Raw genomic sequence first — 25,364 nt, forward strand, 5'->3', positions numbered from 1 at the left:
TAAAAGTGCAAAAAATGACTAATAAATGTTTTGGAAAGCTTGAGGCTCCTATTTTATGGAATAATTTTTGTTTGGGTGAAAACCTATATTTTTAAAACACTAACCACTTTTGTGTGAAATGAGCGCACGGGGTTAGATCATCGAGATCGGAAAATGTCTGTGTGTATGTATGTGTGTATGTATGTGTGTATGTGCGGATAATAAAAAAACAAAATATCCACATCGGTTTCTCGGAAATGGCTACACCGATTTTTACAAACTAAAAGGTATAATATTCCCATCGGCTGCTATTGAATTTTATTTTGATCCGACATCTGGTTCCGGAGTTACGAGTTGAAGAGTACGGTTTCATAGAAAATCTTGTCATAATTCATCCACATCGGTTTCTCGGAATTTTCTGAACCGATTTTCACAAACTTAGTTTTAAAAGAAAGGTACAACGTTCTCATCAGCTGCTATTGAATTTTGTGTGGATCCGACTTCTAGTTCCTGAATTACAGGGTGATAAGTACGATCACGCAGAATATCCTGATTTCAACGGAAACTGTGATGATTTTTTTTAATGTAATCACTACTACTGGGATATGTAGTTTTAGGTCCCTAACAGTCATCCAAAGTCTCTTTGGCCACATTGGCAACCAGTTCCGCAAGCCCCGGTGGAAGTATCCAAATTTAGAATAACATATCTATCGGTTTCTCGGAGATGGCTCGACCGACTGGACCAAACTTAGTCTATTATAAACTCGTACAATACTATTAAGTTTCATTCTGATCCGACTTACGGTTTTGGAATTATTGGTTGTGGCCTGCTGTCACATAGAAAATTCCTATTCGAACCGATACTGCGATGAATGCGTTAAGGTAAAAATTTCTCCAGAATGTGTATCAAACGACTTGCATTTTCAGTTCTAGGTCACTGGCGGCCAACCGAAGTCTCGTTGATCACGATGACCATCATATACAATTCCAAAAGTGCCCCGGAAAAGTGACCACCTATTAAAGTTAACAATCATCAGTTTATCGGGGATATTTTTTTTTAAATTTTTTTAATATTTTCCGAACGCGTATTGAAATTTCATGTCTTGTTTCCTAACAATCTGAAAAAAACGTTTTGATAGCATACAAAATCGATGTTTATCCGTGGGGCTCCGAGGCAATCCAAGAAGACGTTCGTGCCTGACCACTAAAAGCACTCCTTACTCTCGCCCTTCCTTCCCACGGAACTACATCAAGGTATAACTTCGAGGGGGGCTCGTTCTACCTTCGTCATACCTCTTCTTCTGCTCTATCTCGGAGCCGCACTTGGTCCATGAAATGGCTCGACCTTTGAGCTTTGGTTCAACTCTCGACTCTTCTCTCGCTTCTTGTCTAAATCTATTACATCGCCATTTAGTTCTCGTCCCAACGAGCCGTTTAGATGCTGATTCTATAAGTCATTCAGCTCCCAACCTTATTACGATCTACTAAGATAGTCCCCCCCCCCCCGGTAGTGAACTCACCCTACTTCCACTGAGAGCTCTCCGACGGAGGAATTTCTCCTGACATCGATGCCCACTTTCTCGGGCCAGGAAACTTTATCGAGATCTACACGGATATGATCCGGCTGAGAAACTATCCTACCCCGACTGAGAGTTCCCCAGCGTCGGAATTGCTTTAGATACCGGTGGTCAACGGTGGTGAATCTACCCTACTGTGAATTCCCTGGCAGTTGATTTCATCCGATACCAATTTTAGTTTCCGTGAGCCATTTAGCTCTCCTCTTTATCCCGATCTACCCGATTCAGTCCCCGGCGGTGGACCTAGCTTACTCAATGGGCCCGCTCATATGCACATCTCTTCGACGATATTGTCAACTGTCACCCCAGGCGAACTTCCTCGGACCTAGGACATTCGAAGACCACGTGTTCCGGTGTCTCTTGCACATTCACATACTCCGGCCAAAGGGGCCAGCATATTTGGGATGAGTCGGTGGGTCCACCTTCCATTCTCCGTGGTGTCCCACTCTTGCTGCCACTTAGCCAACGAGTCCGCTCTAACCAGACACCTTGCATTTCGTGCATTTCTCCGCTGATAACGCTCCACGGCCTCAGCCAGTATGCAGTGTATGCAAGTGGGAATCATCCCGGCAATTACGCATACCGCCTCCGACGATATCGTTCTGTATGTGCTCGCGACAAGAACAGCCATTAGACGAAACGTGCTTGTCAACTTCGTCCGGTTCCACTTTGAGTTGGCAGTATTTATTAATATGTGAGGCAATTATTATTTGCCCTGGAGATGAGAGGCTAAAGCTATATTACATTACATCCAATTCACTTTTGAACTATTACTTCAAGACGCAGCAGAAGGGTTACGCTCATGGGGTTCATCAGAGTCGCCTTTGTCAGTAGATAAGTTATGTCGTTTTTGATTGAGAACACTAACCCAGGTTAGTTGCTTCAAACAAATGTTTTAATGAAACTGAGTTGAGTGCGGCACTGACGACGTACGAACGTTCGTTGAACTTGTGATTTACAACTGCAGGAGTCCACGTTTTATTGGTTTCTGGGTATAGTTCTACCAAAACTGCATCACCGGTTTGAAGCGCAGGCAATTCGCAAGTTTTTCTATAGCAGTAGTATTTTGCTTTTTTCATGTTCTCATCTTCTGATACACTCACTATGGTCCTTGGGACATATTTGTCCATTGAAGCCGGTGCTCCGCACCTGGTACTTCATGAGAATAATCGATCCGCCGGATCATTTTTATTAGGTGGGTTTCTCCAGTGCACCAAAGTGTAGCAGAGCTTTCCCCCTGTATCCTCAGCCTTCTGGATCAGACGTTTCATGACTTTAACTGCAGATTCCGCCTTCCCGTTGGGCTGTTGATGGTTGGGGGCAGACAGTGAGTGCTCGAAATTCCGGGTTCTCGCCATTTCCTTCATGTATTCATTGACGAAATTCGTTCCATTATCGGTTATAACCAACTAGGGGCTACCATAACGGGAGAAATAGTCTCGGCAGGTCTCAACTGTGCACTTGCTGGAAAGATCTTTTAACATATCTAGTTCAACAAAGTCGGAATAGTGGTCAACTGTTACGAGAAAGATTCTGTTTTTTTTTTCAGAATAGTCGGCTAAAAATATGTCAATTGAGACAACTTCCCATGGGTAGATGGGTACTGCATGTCTTTGCATTTATGGCTTTTGTTGACTAGGAGCATACTTAGCACAAACTATGCATTATTTGACCACATCAGTAATTTGCGAGCTCTTACCGGGCCAAAATATGTTCTCTGGCGCCAGCTTCAAGGTCGATTCGTTGCCATTGTGGCTTACGTGTACTCTATCTACCATCGATCGCTGAATAGAACGAGGAATGACAACTCGATCGTTTCTGAAAATGCGACCGTCCTGCGTCGAAAGTTCACCACGATACATGTAATACATCTTAACGTCGACAGGAACACGTTCAATCGTATTCAGCCAACCATTTCTTATGTAATCCATAATTTGGGGTAGTTGCTTCAATGATGTTCACCAGACAGCCATCAGAGACGCTCAGGTAACTCGACAGATTCCAATCCTCGAGTTGGCGGAATACTCTAAAGATGTTCAACTTAGTTTAGTGTATGATGTCATATTCGTCGCAGTACCGTCTTCACGCATGGACACACTGGGCCTGCGCTAGGGGCCCCGAGATTTTGAGGACCCCACATTGAACACGGATATAAATTTATACTAACGGCTGTATTCAAAAACGGTAACAGGTAGTTTATAGGAATCCTACATTGATTCGTATCCCAGACAACCGATCGGAATGATAGTAGCGATAGGAAAGGCGATATGGCAATGTTTTCATCCAATTTGGGACCACCAACGCGCAAATTTACAAAAGCAAACTCCTCGAAATGCCGCTTTGTTGAGATATCGCGAAGCCCTTACACTGTTGGCCAGATTTATCATCTTTCGTGATGCCCGGACCCTCTTAGACCGGTACGGAACCAACAATGTGTTTTTTTTTTTTTCAATAAGAGGTCAACCTTCAAACATTTTAGAACATTGCCCTATCGAGAAAAAGTGAGCCATCTCAAAGTAGTTAAATCCCAAATGTTCAAAAGTCAATTGAAACACAACGAAATTGCATAAAAGAAACGACGCCATTCTTTTTGCCACTAATTAGAATTTTATGAAAAATCTATACGGTCACTTTAGGTCAGACGATGAACTCATAGTGAAACTGTAAACCACTTCCTTTATGAAGAAAAGCTAGAATTTATCATCTTAGAAAGTCCCAATGACCTTGACTGGGATTAAATTTAAACGCACTGGAAGAGGAATATTTGGCTATTTCCGAAATTGGATGTAGATTCTGTGCAGTTTCACCACATCAGAAACGTTGTACTGCTCACAATCAAGATGTCCCAAACAAATCTAAACGGTACAGTGCAACTGCGTACTATTGTAATTCCCGTAGTTAATCAACTATTTTACACTGTTTGCCCTTTAAGACTTAATGTCTACATCACTGTGGAATAACTCCGAAAAATTCAATGGTAATACGAACGAGTAACGGACTAAATCAAAAACAAGCAATTATTTTTGTATTATTTCCGCATTGTGAGAATTGGACTGTGTGATACGTTACTGACAGCTCTCTAGCAACGTTTGCCCTTATATTAACGAAGTTTGGCAATTATTGACATAGAATAGCCTCTAAGTTTACAAGTTCAGATTGAACATGTGAAAACCGCATTATTAAGAATATTCAAGATATAAGAAACTTCAAGTTTAGTTTACTAAAACTTATATTATTGTGGCAAAAAGTACCTAATGTTTAATTTTTTTTTTTTGATGCAGTAAAATGACTTAAACATGTGCGCAATTCTGCAAAATGTTTATTAAGGTTTCATCAATAAAATAAAAATTTTCGAGTGTAATGTGTCAAAAATGGCGTCTAAAATGGTGGCTTTCTCGGAACAAGATTTTTAGAATCTGCGGGCATTCTCGTTTTTGAACCATTCAACCAATCAACTTCGAGTTTTGCCTGCCTAAAAGAAGACAACATTCTCGGGCGCTGTAACCTACAAAATCGCAATATTTTGATCATCTAACGATTTTTACAGCCGGCCAAAGTGAAAAAAATCATGTGAAAAAACGATACTTTAGTTTCAAGTGGCCGCCATTTTATTTCTATGTCGAATTTTTTCATGTTTTTTAGGTTGGGGCGCCTCTACGGAAAGTCTAATCTTCAAGATCGCTTTGGTTTGCTGCTTGTAGACGACGAATTGTGACCTGTATCGTGCCCGCAGATGAGGTCGATTTTCAAAACACCTTTCGCTGGAGCCGCCATTTTTGACACCTTACACTCGAAAAAATTTATTTGATAGATGAAACCATAATAAACGTTTTGCAGAATAGCGCACATGTCTAAATCATTTTGCACGCAGCTCACCTGGGTTCGAATCCCAATCCCGCACATAGGATTAGAGATCTTTGTAAACCAAAGAGACGAATGACCTTAAGGTTATAACCTCTATAAACGAAATAGAAAATTTTTTTACTTCTTCAAAAAAAGTTATCATGCATTAGGTACTTTTTGCACAATCATATAAGAGGACCCCCTTAAACACATTACGAAATACGATGCCTTTTTTCCAGGTCTAGGCAACGTTCAAATTTTGGATGGTAAATTAGCCCTACCTCATAATTCCTCCTTGTCCAAGGCATTCTTCAACTTCAAACAACGTCATGCAACTATGAAGGTCAGATTACCACATGCCAATTCTGTCAGGTCGCTACTACGTTATGCAAATGTTACTAAGAGAAACGGTACGTAATATCTTTTATTTCTAGCCTTCAAATGTTCTGTTATCTTGCCAATTGCCATTACGATGTCTCTTTTTGAAAATCCTTGAATTGCAATACGAATTTGTCTGTGATATGACGCTTTATCATTTTGATCGCAAGTAACTCTACCTTGGAGTCCAGCGCATGACAGAATCACTTACCATAAATTTTTATATCAACTCAGATGTATAATGCTATCTGGTAGCGTAATCAATAATCATGTTTTTGCCTGATATTGATTCAATATGATTGTGAGGATATGCAATTACTCAGAAAATCTTTTTTTTCTCCATATTTATTGGTGATTTTACCCCTACAAACTTATTTGTTGAGATAGCCGTATAGTAGGGGACCCCGGGGCTATTAAGACAGTGGGGGTAATTCGGACCCCCTCAGTTTCTCAGAAAATAGCAAGACTTTCTGACTATTGTACATATTCGTGGAACCGCTATTCTGAAACATTAATTTTGAGAGCTGAATTTGATTATTTGTTCTTTGTAGAAAGGAGATACAACGTGTTTCGTTTTTTTTGCTATTCTCAAAACAAAAATCATTATAATGGAAAAATCGTGATTAAAGCAACAAATAAAAGTGAAAAAATATAAGGTAAGTGTTTTGGAAAGCTTGAGCTATTTTCGGAGACACTCACCACATTTGTGCGAAATTAGCGAACGGGGCTATTCGGACCCCCTATTCCGTCAACCACCGTTCAGCGGCTTACGGCTGCGCACACCATTGCACACGCTACAGCAAAGAAAATACATGGGTCGGTAATCGACAGCTGTGATATACCAGATTAAGTTTTTGTAAATGAATTTATTTTTTTTTGCTTCTTAAAGAGTCTCTCTTATAAATATTTTATTGGTAAACATAATTCCATTGCAAAAAAATTAAAGAAAAATCACGGTTTGAATTGCCCCGTAGGGAGGTCCGAATTACGCCTACATTATAAAAGGATGGAAAAACCAGCCCGGGTACAACTTGACAGATAGTGCTTGTTTCATATATGTACCACTGATTTGATGGTGGCGCTAGTATGCCTTCTCCGTACGAGGACCACGAACAACGAAACGAAAAAGTTTCAAGAGAAAAGCGTATTTCGTTACGTGTGTTATGAACGCCGTCAATGCAGCAAGAACAACATTTAGAAAAAAACGTATTCCAAAATGTGGATAAAGAAAACAATTATTAGAGAATAAATTTTTCCCCAACTGGAAGCTATCGGCAAGGTACATAAATCTTATTATAAATTTAACAGGAAGTCGTTATTTTTTTAGTTTTATTGTTGTGTGAAGTATGTAATCGGTAAATCATTGGTGCTTTTTGCCCGAGAAATATGTATGAAAAACATTTTGGCCAATGAAATCAAATCACCAAGCCTAGCAATTAGTGAACCTATGACATCGTGTTTAAATTAATCCAGAACGTCAAGAATTCTAGAATTTTGTTTGGAAATATAAACAAAATATGTAGGATTTTCTACACAGTTAGCAAAATTGGCTTTGGATAGAATTTGTGCGCTTTTACCAGGCAGCAAACCGGTAGTGCCCGGTTTTAGCAAGAATGCTGCCAGAAATGTACAATTATGTTCGACTCTTGCCACAGTTTTTTCGACTTTTACAATAATTCTGTCCGGAAGATTTTGTGATGGTTCTGGTACGGATCCCTTCAGAATTCGTTTCGCATTTTACTGGGCTCCAGCTCGACAGAAAACTAATGGAACGGCTTCTACCGGAAGATTTCATGTTGGTTCGATCTTGAAGATTTTCTAAAATCTAAAAATCTAAATTTTTAAATATTTTTCTTGAATTTTTCAGATCCAAAATAGAATCTATGGTTCTGTTAAGGTATGGTGGAACGAGGACAGTTTCTAATTTTATCAGCGAAATAAATTCGGTGAAATGCTTAAATTGTTCATTTTTTACAGATGGAGAAAATAATAGATGGGATGCGCCTTTATTAAATTTTGTTCCATTCGAGCCGCCATGACATCACCAAATCACCACAAAAATTGCCTATAAGTTCAATATATGGGAGCTGTCAAGTTGTCCCCGGGCTGGGAAAAACGTAGAGGTTTGCAAATCATCGCCTAGCGCTGCCAATGAGTGATGTAAATGAGCCTTTTATGGCATCAAAATATAGCTGAGGTTTCAAACTAACAACTAGGACCTTTGACCGGCAAATATTCTCACATCTATCCACCTAAAAGGGCGATTTGCTTAAGTAGGTCCGAATAGCCCCGGGTTCCCCTATACATCTGTTTACACCTGTTCAATGAAAGGAGTTCCTTGGTTCAATAGTGCCCAGGTTCCCCAAGTGAACTTAAAACGGCACTGCTTCGTCGTCGTAGGGGGCTCGGGACAACGTTCTGTTTACCTGTCACCTATTAGGGTAAAAGGGTGTAATACACCCCATCGGGGCAAAATGTCCCTCTTCAATTCCCAGGATTTTGAATTATCTAAAAAGTAAGAATGACTGATAACAGTATCGTTTCATGAAATCAACTTACTAAGTTAGTTTGATATTTTTAATATGTTGCAAAACAACAATATTCACAAAAGATTCAAAAGAGCTATTTTTATGTATGCTTCCACTTTTTCCAATAGCATTACAACCAATTAGAAACAGTCGGATTTGATAGAACTATTTCAAGTAGCTTACTATATTATTATAGTTACTATCTTAGTTTTTAGCTTGGCTTAAAACTATATATTATTCATGCATTCAAAACAGCTCATCGCCGGCTAAAACGCCTCACCCATTGTTGTGGGGCATATTAAATTGCAACCAGGGGCATTTTGCCCTAGGTGGAAGAAAAAACTAGAATTTAAGCATCTTTGGAAAATGTTTAATAATACTTGTATCAGGATGTTTTTAATAAAAAATGAAACGGGTACTAATTTCTAATTATTATAGCAATAAATTAGAGTAGTTGGTGCAGAGATCATAGTGTCGAAGGGTGAAATATAGCTATTTTTACTTAAGGGGGGCGTATTATACCTGTTTACTCTAAATCTCGAGGTTGTTTCTCTGTTGGTACAACAGCATGTGTTTTGGGGAAGTTAACAAAGATTTGTTGAATATATTTATTAGAGGCTTATGGTCCGTCTTGATAATGGTTCTTGGATTTCCGACAACTAGTTGATTATATCCAGTACACGCGAACAGAATCGCCAAAAGCTGCTTCTCGATTTGAGCTTAGTTCTTTTCTGTACTAGACAAAGTTCGAGACGCATAGCCAACGACAGCTACGCCTGGTCCATAGAGTCTAGCGTCACACTCAATTACTAATGGTTGACGAACATCGTACTATCGGTAACGAGACCTTTGAGCTTCAAAAACTCGTCATTTTAAGCTATGTTTCATACCCAGGGAACTTTTTCCGAAGTCAATCTTCTTAGATTGATGCAGTTGGCGCTCGAATTCGGAATGAATCTACTGAGATATGTTACCATTCCTACAAATCGGTGGAGCTCGAAACGATTTGACGGGACTGGATAGTGAGCTATGGAAGATACCTGATTGGAACGAACATGTCCGTAGAACTTGATGGATGTTTCACAAAGTTTTAACTTGGACCTGTTATGCTTCATATTATTCACAGTTTCTGAAGATTAGTATTATGATCTTCTAATGCTTCTTGAATTGTTTTCCCGCGACCAAATATCAACAGGTCGCCCGCCAAACATTCTATACCATTCAAACCCTGAATAATTTCCAGTAGTTTGTGTTGAAATATTTCAGACGCTGACGAAATTCCGAGAGGTAATCGTAGCCAACGATAGCGCCCGGATGGTGTCCGGAACGATGTTAATCTGCTGCTACTTTCATTGAGTACGACATGCCAAATGTCTTTCTTGTCGTCCACTGTCGAGAGTATTTTGGCTTGTCCTAACTCTGGAAGAATTTCATCGAGTGTCGTAAATTGTAGATTAGGACGCTTCAGAGCCCTATTGAGTGGTCTCGGATCCAAGCAAATACGAAGAGACTGGTTTTCCCCTGTGCCTCGTCGAACTAAAAGAAGGTTACTCTAGACTGGTTCAATTTTTGACTTTTAGCTCCACCAGGCTCTACTGATTCCTTTTATGGTCCTTAGTAATTGTGCAAATTTTGGTACCGATCGGTTGTGTCTACGGACCCTCCAAAAATTTCAAAGTTTATATGGAAATTAGAATGAAAAATCGGGTAAAATTGAAAATAAATTCTTAAAAAATCACCTGATCAATCAATTCATGAGAACACTATATATTATTAAAGCTATTCTTCTACTGAACACATTCGTGGAACATTGTAAGCTTGTGAAAATTCGCTGAGAAAAGTTATTAACTGAAGAAGCAGCATGACTTCAAAACAAGTGGATTTTATTATTAATCAAAGCAACCCTGTTTGAATGGCTGCATCTGCCATACGGGAGCAATGTCGTATATACAGGTCTGGCGAAGATGGCACTTTGGTATTCGTAAGATAAATCTTACATGAGTGGTGTGAGTGATCACAGTATAAATCGACTTGCTTTCGTCATAGCGGTCGTTCCGCTCCCATTGAATCGTGTAACCGCTATGACGTCGACCCGTTGTGCTTCTGGATTGTTTACATATTTTTGGTTGCCAACACTAGCAAACCGTGTGTTCTACCACACCTATATATACCTCATTGATACGGGAGCGGTGTTTGGTAAGCCTAGTTTACACTTGTATAATGATGGATCTATTCAAACAGGGTTGCTATGATTAATAATAAAAACCACTTGTTTTTAAGTAATGCTTCTTTAGTTAATAGTTTTTCTCAGCAAATTTTTACAAACTTACAATGTTCCACGAATGTGTACAGTAGAAGAATAGCTTTAGAAATATATAATGTTCTCATGAATTGATTGTTGAGGTGATTTTTTAAGAATTTATTCTCAATTTTATCCGATTTTCCATACTAATTTGCATATAAACTTTGAAATTTTTGGAGGGTACACAACCGATCGGTACCAAAATTTGCACAATTACTAAGGGCCATAAAAAGAATGAGTAGAGCCTGGTGGAGCTAAAAGTCAAAAATTGAACCAGTCTATTACTCACCCAATCCATATGGTTATACTTCCTTGTTATCATTCCATTTTCCAGAAGATTGTTTAATTCGATTTTGTGTTGGTTTCGTAGCGCAATTGGCACGCGTCGTGGTTGCTGAATGACTGGAGGGACATTGACATCAATCTCCAAGTTTACTTCTCCAGGCATTTTGCCATAAAGAGTCACAAAGAACCACGGTTTAACTCATCAGAAGTCTTTATTGGAATGAATGATCTAAGACAGCGGAAGTACAAAGGTTGGCAGCGTTGTCAGTATAATTAATATTAAGGTTAACATATAAATGGTACGCTTAATAATATGACAACATACGTCCTCTTCCCGTCAGCTGCGGCTAATGCTCAATGCAAAAGTTTGCATTTCAGTATCCTCACTGGCTGAATCATGGGGTCTTTAAAACAGCCAACACTCATATCGGCGACTACCCCGTCAATTTCTACCCGATTAACTGGTACATATATTCTTTTGTAGAAGACTCGCAGCCAGTCATATCATTTGCCTGGCGAGCCATTGTCAGGGGAAGTCAATTTTGCATGTGGCTATTGCCCATTGCACGTTGGTAAGACGAGAGCCACGAATGGGAAATGTAATATAATAGCGCTACTTATTTCGGATAACGGTATCCAGACAGCTCACAAGAAACGAAACATTGCTCTTACTCTGCTGTTGGAATAACGGTTAAGGCGCCAAAGATGGCATAACATCGAAGAGGTGGAGAACGCACGAGAAAGCCTTGAAAGCGGATTAGTATTATTGTTTATAGCGTTACGCTACACGGACTGAAAAAATTGACTTATCGCCCCGAATGTCATCGTACGAATCCGAACGTATATTTTGAAAGCAGTTGGTGTTGGAATCTGACTCAATCTAACACGGCATAATTTGGTAGAAAACACCGATCAGAGGGTTAATTTGAATATTTAAATCTTGACTATTTGTAAACAATTGTTACGAGTCTTTTTCTATATTGACGTCTGGTTGGGTGGTTGAATATACGATTGACTGTTGTAAAAAAGTTTTTGTTTATTTTATTCAATTGTACTTGGTTTTATGAACATTTACGTACTAGAATCTATAGTGAATCGAAAAACAAATATTTAATCTTCGCAATTCTTTCCTCGACATCCTTCTTCCCACGTGCAACCCTTGTCCGGTTTGGGAATCTCCCCGCAAAAATCATTAACGTCAATCAAGTGACACTCGTCATCGCAATCATACTTGTAGCAACTTTTTGAACACTGGTAATCACCGTAGATGCAGCCGGAACAATCTGAAAATAGTCGAAAAACTGACTAGCTAGTTCTGGTAGCATAACAGATATCTTAGTTACCGATTTCCTCCCCAAAGTCATCTTCATCGTCATCAACTATGGACTCAACGGCTGCCATAATCAGTACTTCGTTGTCTTCGTCATAATCAGATTTGTTTACTTTTAGGTAGATGTGATCTCCATCCTCCCGGCAGTAACGAGTCTGGACATCTTCGAATTCGTGATGAACACAATCCCATTCGTCGTCGGTTTTGGTACAGACCCTAGGCGAGTATACCGTACAACTGTACATTTCAGCACTAGGCTCGCCAACTGTCACGGGTTCGACTACGACAGAAGGACGCATTGTCACCTGGGCTTCGGCTGTAACCGTTTCGTACTTTTGCACTATCGTTGCCTCACCGGTAGAAGCTGGATACCAATCGTATTTAATCTGATTGGAACTGGGGATATTTTCGAAGAATGAGTCAAAATCATTAGAACTGGATCTTGGATAAGCATGTGTTTCCATTGAATCGCCGCTTGAAATGTCTGATGTTGGCGGTGGTGGGCTATTCGTGATGGTGACCGGAGCCTGATATTTAATCAATGGAGAACTAACTGCATTCGAATATGGTTGCGCAGGTGGAAGATCAGGATTATCGCAAACTCTTTTCACACATTGACCATTCTCTAGCATGAATCCGGTGGAACAATTGGCTTCGGCAAACAACATTTTCACACACATAGAACTTTGTAAACTAAAACCTTCCGGGCAGATGTGTTCACTGGTGTATCGCTCGATAATACACCGACCGTGTTTTACTGTGTAATTTGTAGGACATGTAGCATCTATCGTAGATATCTTCAAACACATAGCATTAGTGTACTTATGCCCAGCTGGACACTGCGGAACATCAACAACGCAGTACCTCTCCTGAAGTTTTGAACGATCTGGACAGGATGGATTAGTGTATTCCTTCAGGATGCACCGATCGTCAACAAACTGATAGTCGTCTGGACAATGCGGACCCGGAGCTACGCACTTCCCGTTTATTAGTGTTCCTGTGTTGCAGTTGACTGCGGCATATGACAGTCTGACGCAGCGGCTGTTTGTGAAGCGATAATCCGGAGGACAAGCTGGATTTCGTACACAGAGATTATCGGTCATTACAGTTTCTGGTGGACAGCGTGGCATCACATATATGTGCTGAACACATTGATTTTTCTCCGCTTTGAAACCAGGTTCACACACCGGCTGTCCCACAACACACAGTTTATCGCGAAGTGTTGATCCCACCGGGCAGGATATAGCTTCATAGGTTTCGCTAACACACTCACCACTATCTACGTGGAAACCACTCGGGCAAATGACATCCTTCGAAACGCATTTGTCGTTATCTATGAAGAAATTGTATGCACATTGAGCGGGAACCTGATCGGATCGGGTACACTGTCCCGAAATCATTTGGTACCCATGGGTGCACCTCGGTGAAGAAACGCATAGTTCCTGCTGCAGTCGACTGTTCGGCGGGCAGACAATGGGTCTGCGGAATATTTTGGTACATAGCCCTTTTCTCAGCTCGAACCCTGGCTCACATGTAGGTCCGGGAACAACACAGTAATTTTCTATTTGCCTAGTTTGTGGTGGACACTTCGAAGAGCGCTGTACACTCAGCACACAGGAATCGTTCACGAACGTGTATCCTTCTGAACATTGAAAGGTTGCTACGCAGAAATCGTCCTGCACTACATAGCCCGAAGGGCAGTGGGTCACATCGTACTCCACTTTATAGCAGACGTCGTTGCGCAATTCTAAGCCGGTTCTGCACTTTGGCTGTGCAACGCAGAAATTCCTAAGTTTTTTAGAGTTAAGGGGACACGTCGAAGGCTGCTCTAATATTCTTACACATTTTCCTTTGATTAAGCTATAGCCCAAGCTACATTCTGGATTCATGAAAATGCAGCGGTTGTTTTTCATGTAGAAACCTGCTCGACAGTTACCTGGCATTGATTCGTATCGAATACAGCGTTCATTCTCCATTGTTGCCCCAGCTTCGCAAGTCATTGGATAGCTGTAGACACATTCATTACCTTCGAGGCTATAACCCACTGGACATTGCATCGGTACGTAGTAGGTTCGTGTGCACATACCTTGAGTCATTTCGTAACCAGCTTGACAAACTGGCGACTGAGTATTCTGGCCGTACTGCGGGAAGCTTTGCTGACCACAAGGTCCACAATTTTGTGGAGCGTCACACATCCAATTGTAACCACATGGTTGTTGAGGTTGCATACAACCACCTCCACATGGTGACGGATACTGCGGTTGAACTGGCAGTTGAGGCAGTTGAGGCAGCATCATTCCGTGACAAACACCGTTTTGATAGTAGTATCCGCTAGGACAACTCGGAGGGATTGTTTCAACCAAGCGACATGCTCCGTTCATAACTGTAGATCCGAATGGACACGTAGTCGTTTTTCGCAGCTGACACTTTCCGTTGTAGTATTCCGCCTCAGTAGGACAAGTAGGACTTATTTCATGGGCTCGAACGCATACACCATCCCGTAGATTGAATCCAGTTAAGCATTCGATGGCTTCACTGACACATACACCATTCTCAAAATTCGATTCCGGTGGACAAGTAATTGTTCCTATAATCTTTTGTGTGCAAATTCCTGCTTCTAAAACATACCCTTGGTTACACTGTGGCATTGCCAAGCAGTAACCTCGCTTAAAGGTAAAATTAATGGGGCATTCCGGCTGAGCTGAACTTTCCTTAACACACTGTGAATCTTTCAGCTCGAATCCCGGACGACAGCCTACGTTCCGAAGCCGACAAAAACCATCCTGATAGTACGATCCATCCGGGCAAATCGGAGCTTTTCTATCATGACTCATACAAACACCGCCGGTTAGCTCGAATCCAAAATCACATCGAGGCTCTGAATGTACACACATTCCGCTTTGCAAAGTGCTACCTGCCGGGCATTGCATCAGACTTGTCTGTTCACGCACACATTCACCATTATTAAACGTGTAACCATTTTCGCAACTAACATCACTAACACACTGCCCGTCTCGTAGTACGAATCCACTGTCGCAAATTGCTGGCCTTTGATCCCGCTTAATGCACTGACCATACCTTCTATCATATTCGTAGTCCTGACTGCAGAGTGGTTGCTTAGAAACACACGCTTCACCCTCCAGACGAGAATCTAACGGACACCGAATGGGTACTTTTTCACGCTTTACGCAATAACCATTTCGGAATTCATAGCCAAACGAACATGTGACCTCCTGCGCTATGCAGATATTGTCATGAATGAAACTGCCACTGGGACATTTCATCTGATCGCGTCTTGTTTGAACGCACTGATTCGCGATCCGGGTAAACCCTGCGGGACACGTTGGTTCAGCTATGACACAGTAATTATTTACCAGTTTTGAAGCCACATCGCACTGAACCGGAGCAGTCTGCTCCAGTACACATTGGCCATTGGTGAGAGTGAAATTAGAGGGACATCTAGGATTTGGGTATTGGCAAACGCCTTCGGCAAACACTGTTCCGTTAGGGCATGATGCGAACTTCTCCGTGGCCTTGACGCATCGACCGTAGTCATCCATTGTGAAGGGTGGTACGCATTTCGCCTCGATTACACAGTCCCCGAGTCGGAAAGTCCCGCGATAACAGCTAGCCGGTTCACGTTCATACCGAATGCACTGATTTTGACTCAGCACGTAATCCTTGGGACAGGTGAAAGGTGCAATGTTCGCTGATGTCTTATTGGTCGTCTCTAATGGTCGAGTTTCCTGCCGTACACACCGACTACCTGTGAACGTGTAGCCTTCGCCACAGCTAGGCAGTTCGGTTTTCAACTCACAAGCGACAATATTCGACGGACCGGATTGACGGTGGCACATACCGTTGGAAAGGATGTACCCAGGTGGACACACCGTTTGTCCAACGCACGAGCTACCGACCAGCTGGAAGCCGCCCGGGCAATACGATTGTCGGAGGACGCATCGGTTGTTTTCCAGTTGGCTACCAGGAGGACAGACTATGTTCTGCACAACGGGCGGACGGTAGCCGCACGGCAGTGCCTGTCGGCTGGTGCGGTTTTTGGCAGCACTCGAGCCGTCAGATCCGGGCGATGAACACTTCCTCAAGTTTATAGCTTCCACGTAGAGTACGATTGATAGCAGTAGAATCGACAGTGGTACTGCGGAGGTGTACTGCATCTTGAATTCGAAAATAAAATAAAGTGAAACGATCAGTTATATAGCGAAACTAAAACTCTAATGTATAGGCAATAGATGGCATTAATTTAGGCTTCAATCAGAGGTGAGTTCAAATTTCATATTCTAGAGTTTGAGTAGACTTTTTAAGGAACAACGAATTTTCGGACAAAGTGAAGTTCCGGTTCGAGAAAAATTGAACTTAATCGTTGGAGATGGATGTTTCGATGATTTTTTTTTAAATTATTTATTTGGCACGGCTCAATTCGTTAGCTTAGAGGAGCCATGGGTCTTTTACATATTTACAAGAAGTAAAAATAAAAATAACAATAAATTTTATTTTGAGCCTGTAAGATCCTGTGCGCGCAACTTGCTATTGCGAGCGCAGATCTTTTTTCGCGTCGGGAAAATGTTCTTTCTTTCACCAACTTCGTGGTTACCCATGTTTGCTCGTTGTTGCTTACGTCGGTATCATCATCTTGATTACTGCCGTGATACTCGCGATCAGATCTTCTTTCTGGCTTCTTGTCCTTGCGGGTTCCGAATGTGAACACTCCATCCTTGGTGGTAGCTTCTTCACTGGTGGTATTAGTTGTTAAGTTTGAAGCTTTTGCAGTTGTCATTATTGCCTTAACGGCAGCCACAAATTTGGCAACCGATTGTGGTTCAGGTAAAGATATTGGGGCTTGGGTATTGGCATTATTTTCTGCAACTGAGCTTTCCTTAGCAGTTTCTGGGCAGGGTTGTCCGTAGTGCGCCGTTCGTCCACAGAATTGGCACGTATTAGTTTGTCCCTGATATGTACAAAGAGTTCGCTGTGTAATGGTATCACCCTCTTCTGTGTTGTACTGCAGGGTAAGGTAGGAGGAAATGGGTTCGTCTACCCGCTTTCTCACCACAAAGACGCCATTTGAAATACCTGGGAAGTAGTTTCTCCATGTGTCCTCCGTAATAGATTCCACTGCTCCATAATGCGACATGAATCTTTTAATTGCCACTTTGCAAGTAAGTGGAGATAAATCATGTAATTTCACTTCAATATTCCCATTATCCAAGTATACAGGGATCTTGATTTCTGCGTTGTCACAAATAAGCACGTGTTTTAAGTTGTTCTGGGAAATGAATCTTTTCGCCTGGGCGAATTTGTTGAAGGTTATCAGTACCGCATGCCTGACGTGCTCAAGCTGTATGCAGGTGACTTCCGAAAACCGAAGCTGCATTTTCACCTTCAGCAGATGTTCCACATCACGAATACTTGGTCTTATGCGAAAAGACCTGAAGTCAATGGCCACTGTGTTAGGCCGAATAATCACGTTTTGTTGATGAGACTCAGTCATCTTGATGGATCACACAAAAATAAAAATAACGGTATCCTTTGTTGTTCGGACAATGCACACAAGTAACTGTTTTTTTCGTTCGCTTTGCACTGGCTCGGACAGAAGCAGGAGCACACTGGGTATTGTGACCGATGCTTTTGATGGTTGAAAATAGACTGATGTTTCGATGATTGCATAATGCATTTTTTCAACTTTTTTAGCTGATCGATTTTGTCCAATTGGCGTCGCGGCTAGCACGAAGTTGGACATAATAACGAAAGTAGTCAGTCCACCGAGACGGCCGCATTCTATCAATCTTCTTCGCTCCCGGTGTTGATATTTAGTCTCCTGAAAGCAGGTCACCAACAAGCTTGAATTGCAGATTTCGGCTGATTTCAGAATTCTTACTGTTGAAGATTTTCGGCTGCGGCTGGTGGTTCAAAAGGGGAGACAGATCAAAATGGCGAATTAATCGGAAGTAATCGCATGAATAAATCATCCCAGAGGCAGCATTCGAACCTGCAACCCTTGGGACTGCGGCCCAAAGCACCAATCTATATGTGATCCCTGGCCTATGATGACGCCCAAGGAAGAACAGATGCTTATCGTATTGATGATAGTGATCGTACTAATGCCTCTAAAGCAAGATAACACATAATCGCTACCCGCCACCACCATAATAAGTTTTTAATAAAGTATTGGTACTTACGTCAGCATTCAAAATATGAAATAATTGGATGTATAATGTTAGCGTAATATTTCGACATAGATGCAGAAAACGTTTCCAGAACGCACATCTTGACCCGCTAAAACAACTATTATTGCTGCCTAACCCGATTCCTTCCACGAACTACCTTACGACATTACTTCGAGGATTATAGTCTAACTACTACTTTGTAGTCAGTTCTTTCAATAGGGTCAGAACTCCTCGCCACACCACCAGTTTTCGACCATCCACACAACATGGCCATTTCTGTATGGCAGTACGAAAGCTGTGGGTCGAGAATTAGTACACTTCCCCTACGAGGACAATCTGGGCGGCAAACTCCGGATTGTCTAATTAACTTAGCCTTTAGGCTCCCTTGTGCACCTCAACTTCCTAACCCCTTTGGCTCCCTGCCAAGTGCCATTCAGCCCCGCAACCCTTATTAGCATCACTTCCTCGATGAGCTATTCAGCTCCTAACTTGCCCCCGAACTACTCGATCTAGTCCCCGACGATGGCTCTAGCTTACTCCGACGGAGAATTCCCCGGCGAGAGAAGTACTACTGAAGCCGAGCCAATCAGACCGGTGGATAGGTCGGTCCGGCAATTCCGGTGGAACAAGGCGTACGGTTAGCTGGTGCTCCGAAGCCCCACGACTGGTGGAGTCTCGTCGCGATCCACTCAGTTTAGTCCTCGGCGGTGTATCCCTCACGAAAGGCGTTCTTCCGTTACCGATTCATCTCTGATTTTCGCAATATTTCTCCCGGACTAACCGGTAGGGTGTCGTGGCCGGTCCAGCAATTCCGGGTGGAGCGCTAGCGTCCCTACGATCCATACCCGCTGCTCTGTCGCAGTCTACTCGACTAGCCCTCGGCGGTAGATCTAGCCTATTCCAGTGAAGAATTTCCAGGCGGTGAATGCTTTCCCCAAGCTGTTTGCTCGCTGTTCATGACACCATTTCCGCTATAAACCGGCCATGGTCTGCGACAACACTCTGTTAACCGCGTTCCACATGTTCACGTCGCTTGTTATTCTATAGACGACACTATCCGGGTTGATGTCCGAACCATCTGTTTCAAGCATCTCTCTGCGTGTCACTTCGAACCTCGAACAATCCAAGGCCACGGTGTCTCTTGAACGTTCTCACATTCCGACCCCCGTCAGTGACTTTGCGTGCCCGACCCACGTCAACAGGTTTGTGATGAGCCGTTAGATCCACCTTCCCTTCTCCGTATTGTTCCATTTCTGCTGCCACCTCGCAATCGAATCGATTCTCACCATCTTTCTCAAGTTTTTGATGTTTTTCCGATTGTAGCACTCCATAACCTCCACCAGGGTGATGCAGATGGGGATCATCCCGGCGATAACGCATACTGCCTCCGACTATTTTTTCTATAAACGCTCGCGACTCGTACGGCTGTCAGCTGAAATGTCCTATTCAGCTTTTTGCGGTTTCGCTTAGTTTTCAGCGACACACCCCAGGTAGGTAGATAGCAGACGTTTCGTACTGATTTTTGGACCGCTAACGTTTATCATGTTTTTCGCTATTGCGTTCGTTGCATTCGCCAACCTTTCGCAAGTATAGCCGACGAGGTTTTTGAAGCTCAACCGGTTGTCGATTGTCACTCCCAATTACTACAGTGCACGTTTCGATGCAATCACGTGCCTTCCGGCGTAGGTCTGCATCAGATGAACCACTTTGCAGTTGCTAACCAACAACATCTTCGTCATGACTCAATTCATCCAGCTCTTGATCGCGTCTATTGTCTCCGTCCCCGACACCTCCATTTCTTCGAGTGTCTCATCCATCACCGTTAGTGACACGTCGTCAACGAAACCCACGATTTTTACTTTCCTGTCAAGACCCCATCGTACACTCCGTTCCAGAGACTTGGACCAAGAATGTAGCCCTAAGGAACGCCCGCTATGACTCGCATTGATTTCGGCCCTTCGTTTGTCTCGTACAGTAGCACTCTGTTCTGGAAGTAGCTCTTCAGGATCTGACATAGATAGTCGGATCCTCATTCTTTGCAGCGCTGCGGGGATGGCTCCTCAACTGGCGCTGTTAAATGCATTCTACAAATCCATCGTGACCACAGCGCAGTATCGATCTCCTCATCGCCTCCGCTTAGATGCCTTCTCCGCATGCATGCTCGAGCAATTGTCTCAATTGCATCCACTGTCAATCCTCCTTTGCGGAAAGCGAACTGCATCTTAGACAGACCACGCTCACATATAGGCCTATGTGAAATAGGATCGCCGGTTGCTTCCCTGGCTTTGGCAGCAACACCAGGGGTGACATTACGCATCTCGAAACGAAAGGTTTATTGTATGCAAGCTTGTATGAAAAAGTCGAGTCGAATTGGTTGCATAATGTGGCCCCAGCTTCTCTACCTTCCACATTTCGAGCAAATTTTTGTCACCTAGACACTTCTGCAGCACCATCCTGAACATGTCCGGGTGTACCAGGACAGCAGCTTTCAGCATCATGGTTGGTATTTCATCCGGACCGAGGGTTTTCTGTGATCTCAGTTGCTTCGATACTTCTGCGAGCTCATCATTAGTCACTTGCCGATCGTCCGTGTTTGTTCCTTCTTCTTCGCCGTACAGTGTCAAAGGCCACGTAATTGAGCCCTACTACGGAAAGAGACCCTCAAAGATAATCTTTAGCGCTTACCCGGGCATATTTCAGTAGGCATCGACAGGCTCTTCATTTTCACCGTCACGACTCGGTATGCGTCACCCCATGGATTGACGAATACTTCTCCGCACAGCTTCTTGTGGCAATCTGACTTGCTATGCTTGATCTTACGTTTTAAAGCGGCCCTAGTTTCCCGAAACGCTGCCTTGCGCTCCTCTCTACCTGGTTCCGATATTACTCCGTTAACTCACCTTGTTGCTCTGAAACAAGTAGCGCGTAGCATACTGAGCGTCTCGTTCCACCAGTAAGCTGGACTCCGTCTATTGCGTGGCTCCAGTTTCCGTGGTATTATGGCGTTACACTCCTTCTTGTTAGATCAGCCGCACTAACGTTCTTAGTTCTGCTGTCCAGCCGAAATACATCCACAAAAAGCTCTTTGTTTAAGATTTTCGTCTTGCACTTTCGCTCACCCTTCTCCGTGCTGCAACAGGGTTCCGTTGATCGATTCGGCAACGAACCGTCTGTTTGTCGCTATGGGCATACTTCTCGAATACTCTCCAATTCATGTCCGCCATCAGTGAAGGACTACAGAATGTGACGTCAATGATAGACTCCTTCCCGTCTCTTTAAAATGTGCTAACGGAACCTTCATAGCCCAATCGTATATCTAACTTCGCTAGAGCTTCCTGCAAGATATACTCTCTTGTGTTGTTTACTCTACTACCCCACTCTACAGCCCAGATATTGAAGTCACCACCAATGACTACAGGCTTTCGGTCGATCAAATGCTCGGCTTACTGTTCCAGCATTGGGCTCTACTGCTTCACTGTGCACCTTGGAGGCGCGTAACAGTTGCACACGAAGACGTCGTAGATTTTGGCGATCACGAAGCCTTTGTATGAGCGTTCTATCATTGCCTATAACTTGTATTGCAGTCATTCCTGTTCTATCCGTCATCCAGCTACCGTTATTACGGGGACTTGATACGGCTCTGCAATCAAAGCGACGTCACACATAGTTTCTGACGTAGACTGCCACCGCTGTGCCGTATCGCAGTGATTCAGATTTATCTGGGTTATCTCCATTACCACTGGCCTGCAGTCACCCTCTTGTAGACAGGGCATTTAAAGTCATCCGTCCAATGGTCATTTCTGTCCGCTGGAGTGCAACTTTGCAAGCCCCTTCCAAATGCCAAAAGCACAAACACTTGAAACATTTCACCGCTTGTTTATTCCCTCGAAGGGCGGCTCTCAATGGGAATCTCAACCATCCAATCGATACATTGCTCAACTTCAGCGCCTTGTCAGCACCATCTATCTACAAATGTGTGGAGGTTCTCCATCAACCACTTCGCTGCCACTACTTTTGGCATTTGTGGGGCTTCACTCACCCCGCTCTCACTTCAGTTGCTTCTCACCAAATCACCTCTGGCGAACGGATTCGCCACGGCTACTCCGAATGTATGGGTGTATCCATTCGTTGTACGTAGTCGCAGAAATACCTTCCGAATAAGGAAGTATTTCAATCTTTTGTTTCGGGCAAAAATTACGAGCTGAATCTTGTGCGGAGTTGTCCGCGGCGAGCTGCTACGCGAGATTGTTTATAAATGCCATTTTTTCAATTTTCACATTAAAAAAAACCTTATTTTTTGTTGAATAAATATACGTTCAACAATACGAAAAAGATCATTTGTTTCTCTGTTTTGTTAAAAAAATCCTAATAAATCATTTATGAGTCACTGATGATGAGACCCTCTTAACGCAATTGACGACATCTATAAATTTACACAATAATTTGACAAATTTAGCACACTAGTGCACAAATGCATTTTTAGCTTAAACAGGAATTGTGACTAATTATCGTTTACTTTTGATATTTTAATGAATCATTGATATGCAAAGGTATCGTAACCAATTGACGAACTATAGATACTCTTTCTGGTATATTGGTGTGTTTGATCCTTTGCACTTTAGGTCAGACATCGCTTCTATACTATGCTTGTAACTTTTTTGGATCTACCTAGATCACGTTATGTTTTTCGACAGTATCTTCACGTACAATGCCACCTAGTGGCAGAAATGTGTAACTATATCTAAAATCGAATTGTAATTTTAATTCTTATACTTTTTCGAAACCTTGGCTCGAAATGGGCGTGGCTTTGTAAATTTTTAGTTTTACTTTACAGTCATGGTGTGAGATTCAAATGAACACAAAAATTATTTATCAGACTCGTCACTAAAAATAATTTTTTTAAAGCTTAACCTCAGAGGCTTGCTCATTTTTAGTACTAATTCACTATACTTGAACTGATATGGTGCCATGTTACGTAACACAAAACATAAATCATTAGTGTTATGGTGTTATACAGCTTATGAAATTATTTTTATGTGCTTGATTTCGATTAACACTATTTCCAATGAGATCCAACAATAAACGATAGTCCATCTATTTTCAGATAACGTATACTTCCAGATAATTCTTAACTTTATAATCATTATAATTAATTTAAAAACTTACCGTCAATCCGTTAATTCACTTTGATATAAAGATTCAATGCCAGAGCAATCAAATATTACAACATCCTGACGAAGCAAACTCTTGAAAAAGACTAAAAGTGGTAATATCAGTTTGGCATAACGCGTATTATCAGTATTTCGAAAACGGCCAGGTTATGCTGATACGAACCGAACCGTTCCAAGAAACGTTGAAAGTTATGCTCATGCAAATGTATTGGACTACATAAACGTGCTCGGAGGTGATGATAACCGATCACTTTATTCGCGGTAGTGGGTAAACGAAAAAGGACATGCAAATGATCTGTTTAAAAATACCAGATTACCTAAAGGGTGTTACGGTCGAAAATTGGTGAAGCGAGAATGTGTGGAAATCGGTAAAACTTTTTATTAAAAAATCAAATCAAGTTTCTTTTTCAAGTTCAACTTACACAGAATAAAAAAAACATTCGCTCAAGCCTCCTTTAAAGCGAACGTGAATTGCCGACTCTTCCGTTTTAGTTTTGCACAGTCACGCCGTAGAACACCAGTTTGTCTTGAACTACATCACGCTGACAACCGCCTTTTACGTATTCTTTAAATATTTTTCTATTTGGCGGAGCTCTGGCGTATTGGGTGGGTTCATGGCCTTGCACACCACAAGGACGATGTTCGCACCATACCACTCCATGGCCTTTTTCCGTAATGGCAAGATGCTAAATCCGGTCAAAATAGAACGGCACAACTGTGTTGCTTGACGAAAGGCAACCGACGTTTTTCCACTGCACTCAAATTTCCTGGTAGATGATCCCGGTTGCCATGCATATATGCATATATATGTCGCTCTTCAAGCCACAGGCTTTCTGTCCCGGAAGCCTTTTAAAGTTATCCTGGATGTAAGTTTCGTCATGCTATACCACCCAATCAAACTTCGTCCGCATCTTCATGTACAACTGCAACAATTGTTCTCAGACCGACGTATTTTGCTCATCGTCACGATTTGGATTTCCTATTATTTTGTATGTCGATAGTCCGGCTCGTTTTTTAGTTCTATGCATGATTATAGACGACACTCCCAGCTTGCTTGCGATATATCGGACGGATAGGTTTGAGTTGGCTGACCACTATCTTCAGTGTTTTTGCGGCCTTCGGTTTTCGATTTCGTCCTGATCCAGTCTTCCTGGATGACTATGACTTCCGACAAATGACTACTTTTATACGTTGATGAGAGATGATTTGGCCACATTCAACAATTTCGTTAACTTGGCATGCGAGTAGTCTGGATTTTCGCGATGCGCGAGCAAAATTCAAATGTCAGAATCAAACAGTAGGCATGATTCTATATACATACATTTTAAAATTCACAGGGACGCCATTCTCAGCCTCAATACTCTAGGCAAACGATTTAATTTTTGATTGTCCGACGTTTCGGCCGTTTTTGGTGGGCTTTTTCAAGGAAAAATCTATCTTGATTTTCCCTTGAAAAAGGCCACAAAAAGGCCGTTAAATACCTGTGCATATTCCGTAACCAGTCGACAAACACCAATCATTACATTTTAAAAATAAGGCGTGTACAGGTTTTTTAATGCGTCAAGTTGAAGTTGACCAATTTTCGATCGTAACACCCTTTATACCAACGCGAGGTGATAATGATATTATTTCTAAGAGCTGGTGTATATTTATAAAGTATTGGATTGCTTTAGACTGTCCAGCAAAGATATTTTCTTCTCACATTTCTTTCTCAGATTTCTACACTGTTTTCAGATTGGCAAGCTTTACTCGCATCATGGTGATTTTAAATTTTGTAGTATTGTTG

The 25,364-nt window shown here is 42.2% G+C and overlaps 1 protein-coding gene across 1 annotated transcript; it reads right to left on the reverse strand.

Annotated features, from left to right (window-relative positions):
* Nucleotides 1-11,951: 11,951 nt before the first annotated feature.
* On the reverse strand, nt 11,952-23,656 carry LOC131684442 (zonadhesin-like). The gene is made up of 3 exons (XM_058967310.1): nt 23,574-23,656; nt 12,236-16,397; nt 11,952-12,175 (listed from the first exon to the last, which is right to left on the reverse strand). Exons 2-3 carry the CDS (start codon nt 16,395-16,397, stop codon nt 12,003-12,005), a joined length of 4,335 nt encoding a protein of 1,444 aa, XP_058823293.1. The 5' UTR covers nt 23,574-23,656; the 3' UTR covers nt 11,952-12,002.
* Between the last annotated feature and the right edge of the window lie 1,708 nt (nt 23,657-25,364).

The sequence above is a fragment of the Topomyia yanbarensis genome, chromosome 2 (genome assembly GCF_030247195.1).
Source record: "Topomyia yanbarensis strain Yona2022 chromosome 2, ASM3024719v1, whole genome shotgun sequence".
NCBI classification, from domain to species: Eukaryota; Metazoa; Arthropoda; class Insecta; order Diptera; family Culicidae; genus Topomyia; species Topomyia yanbarensis.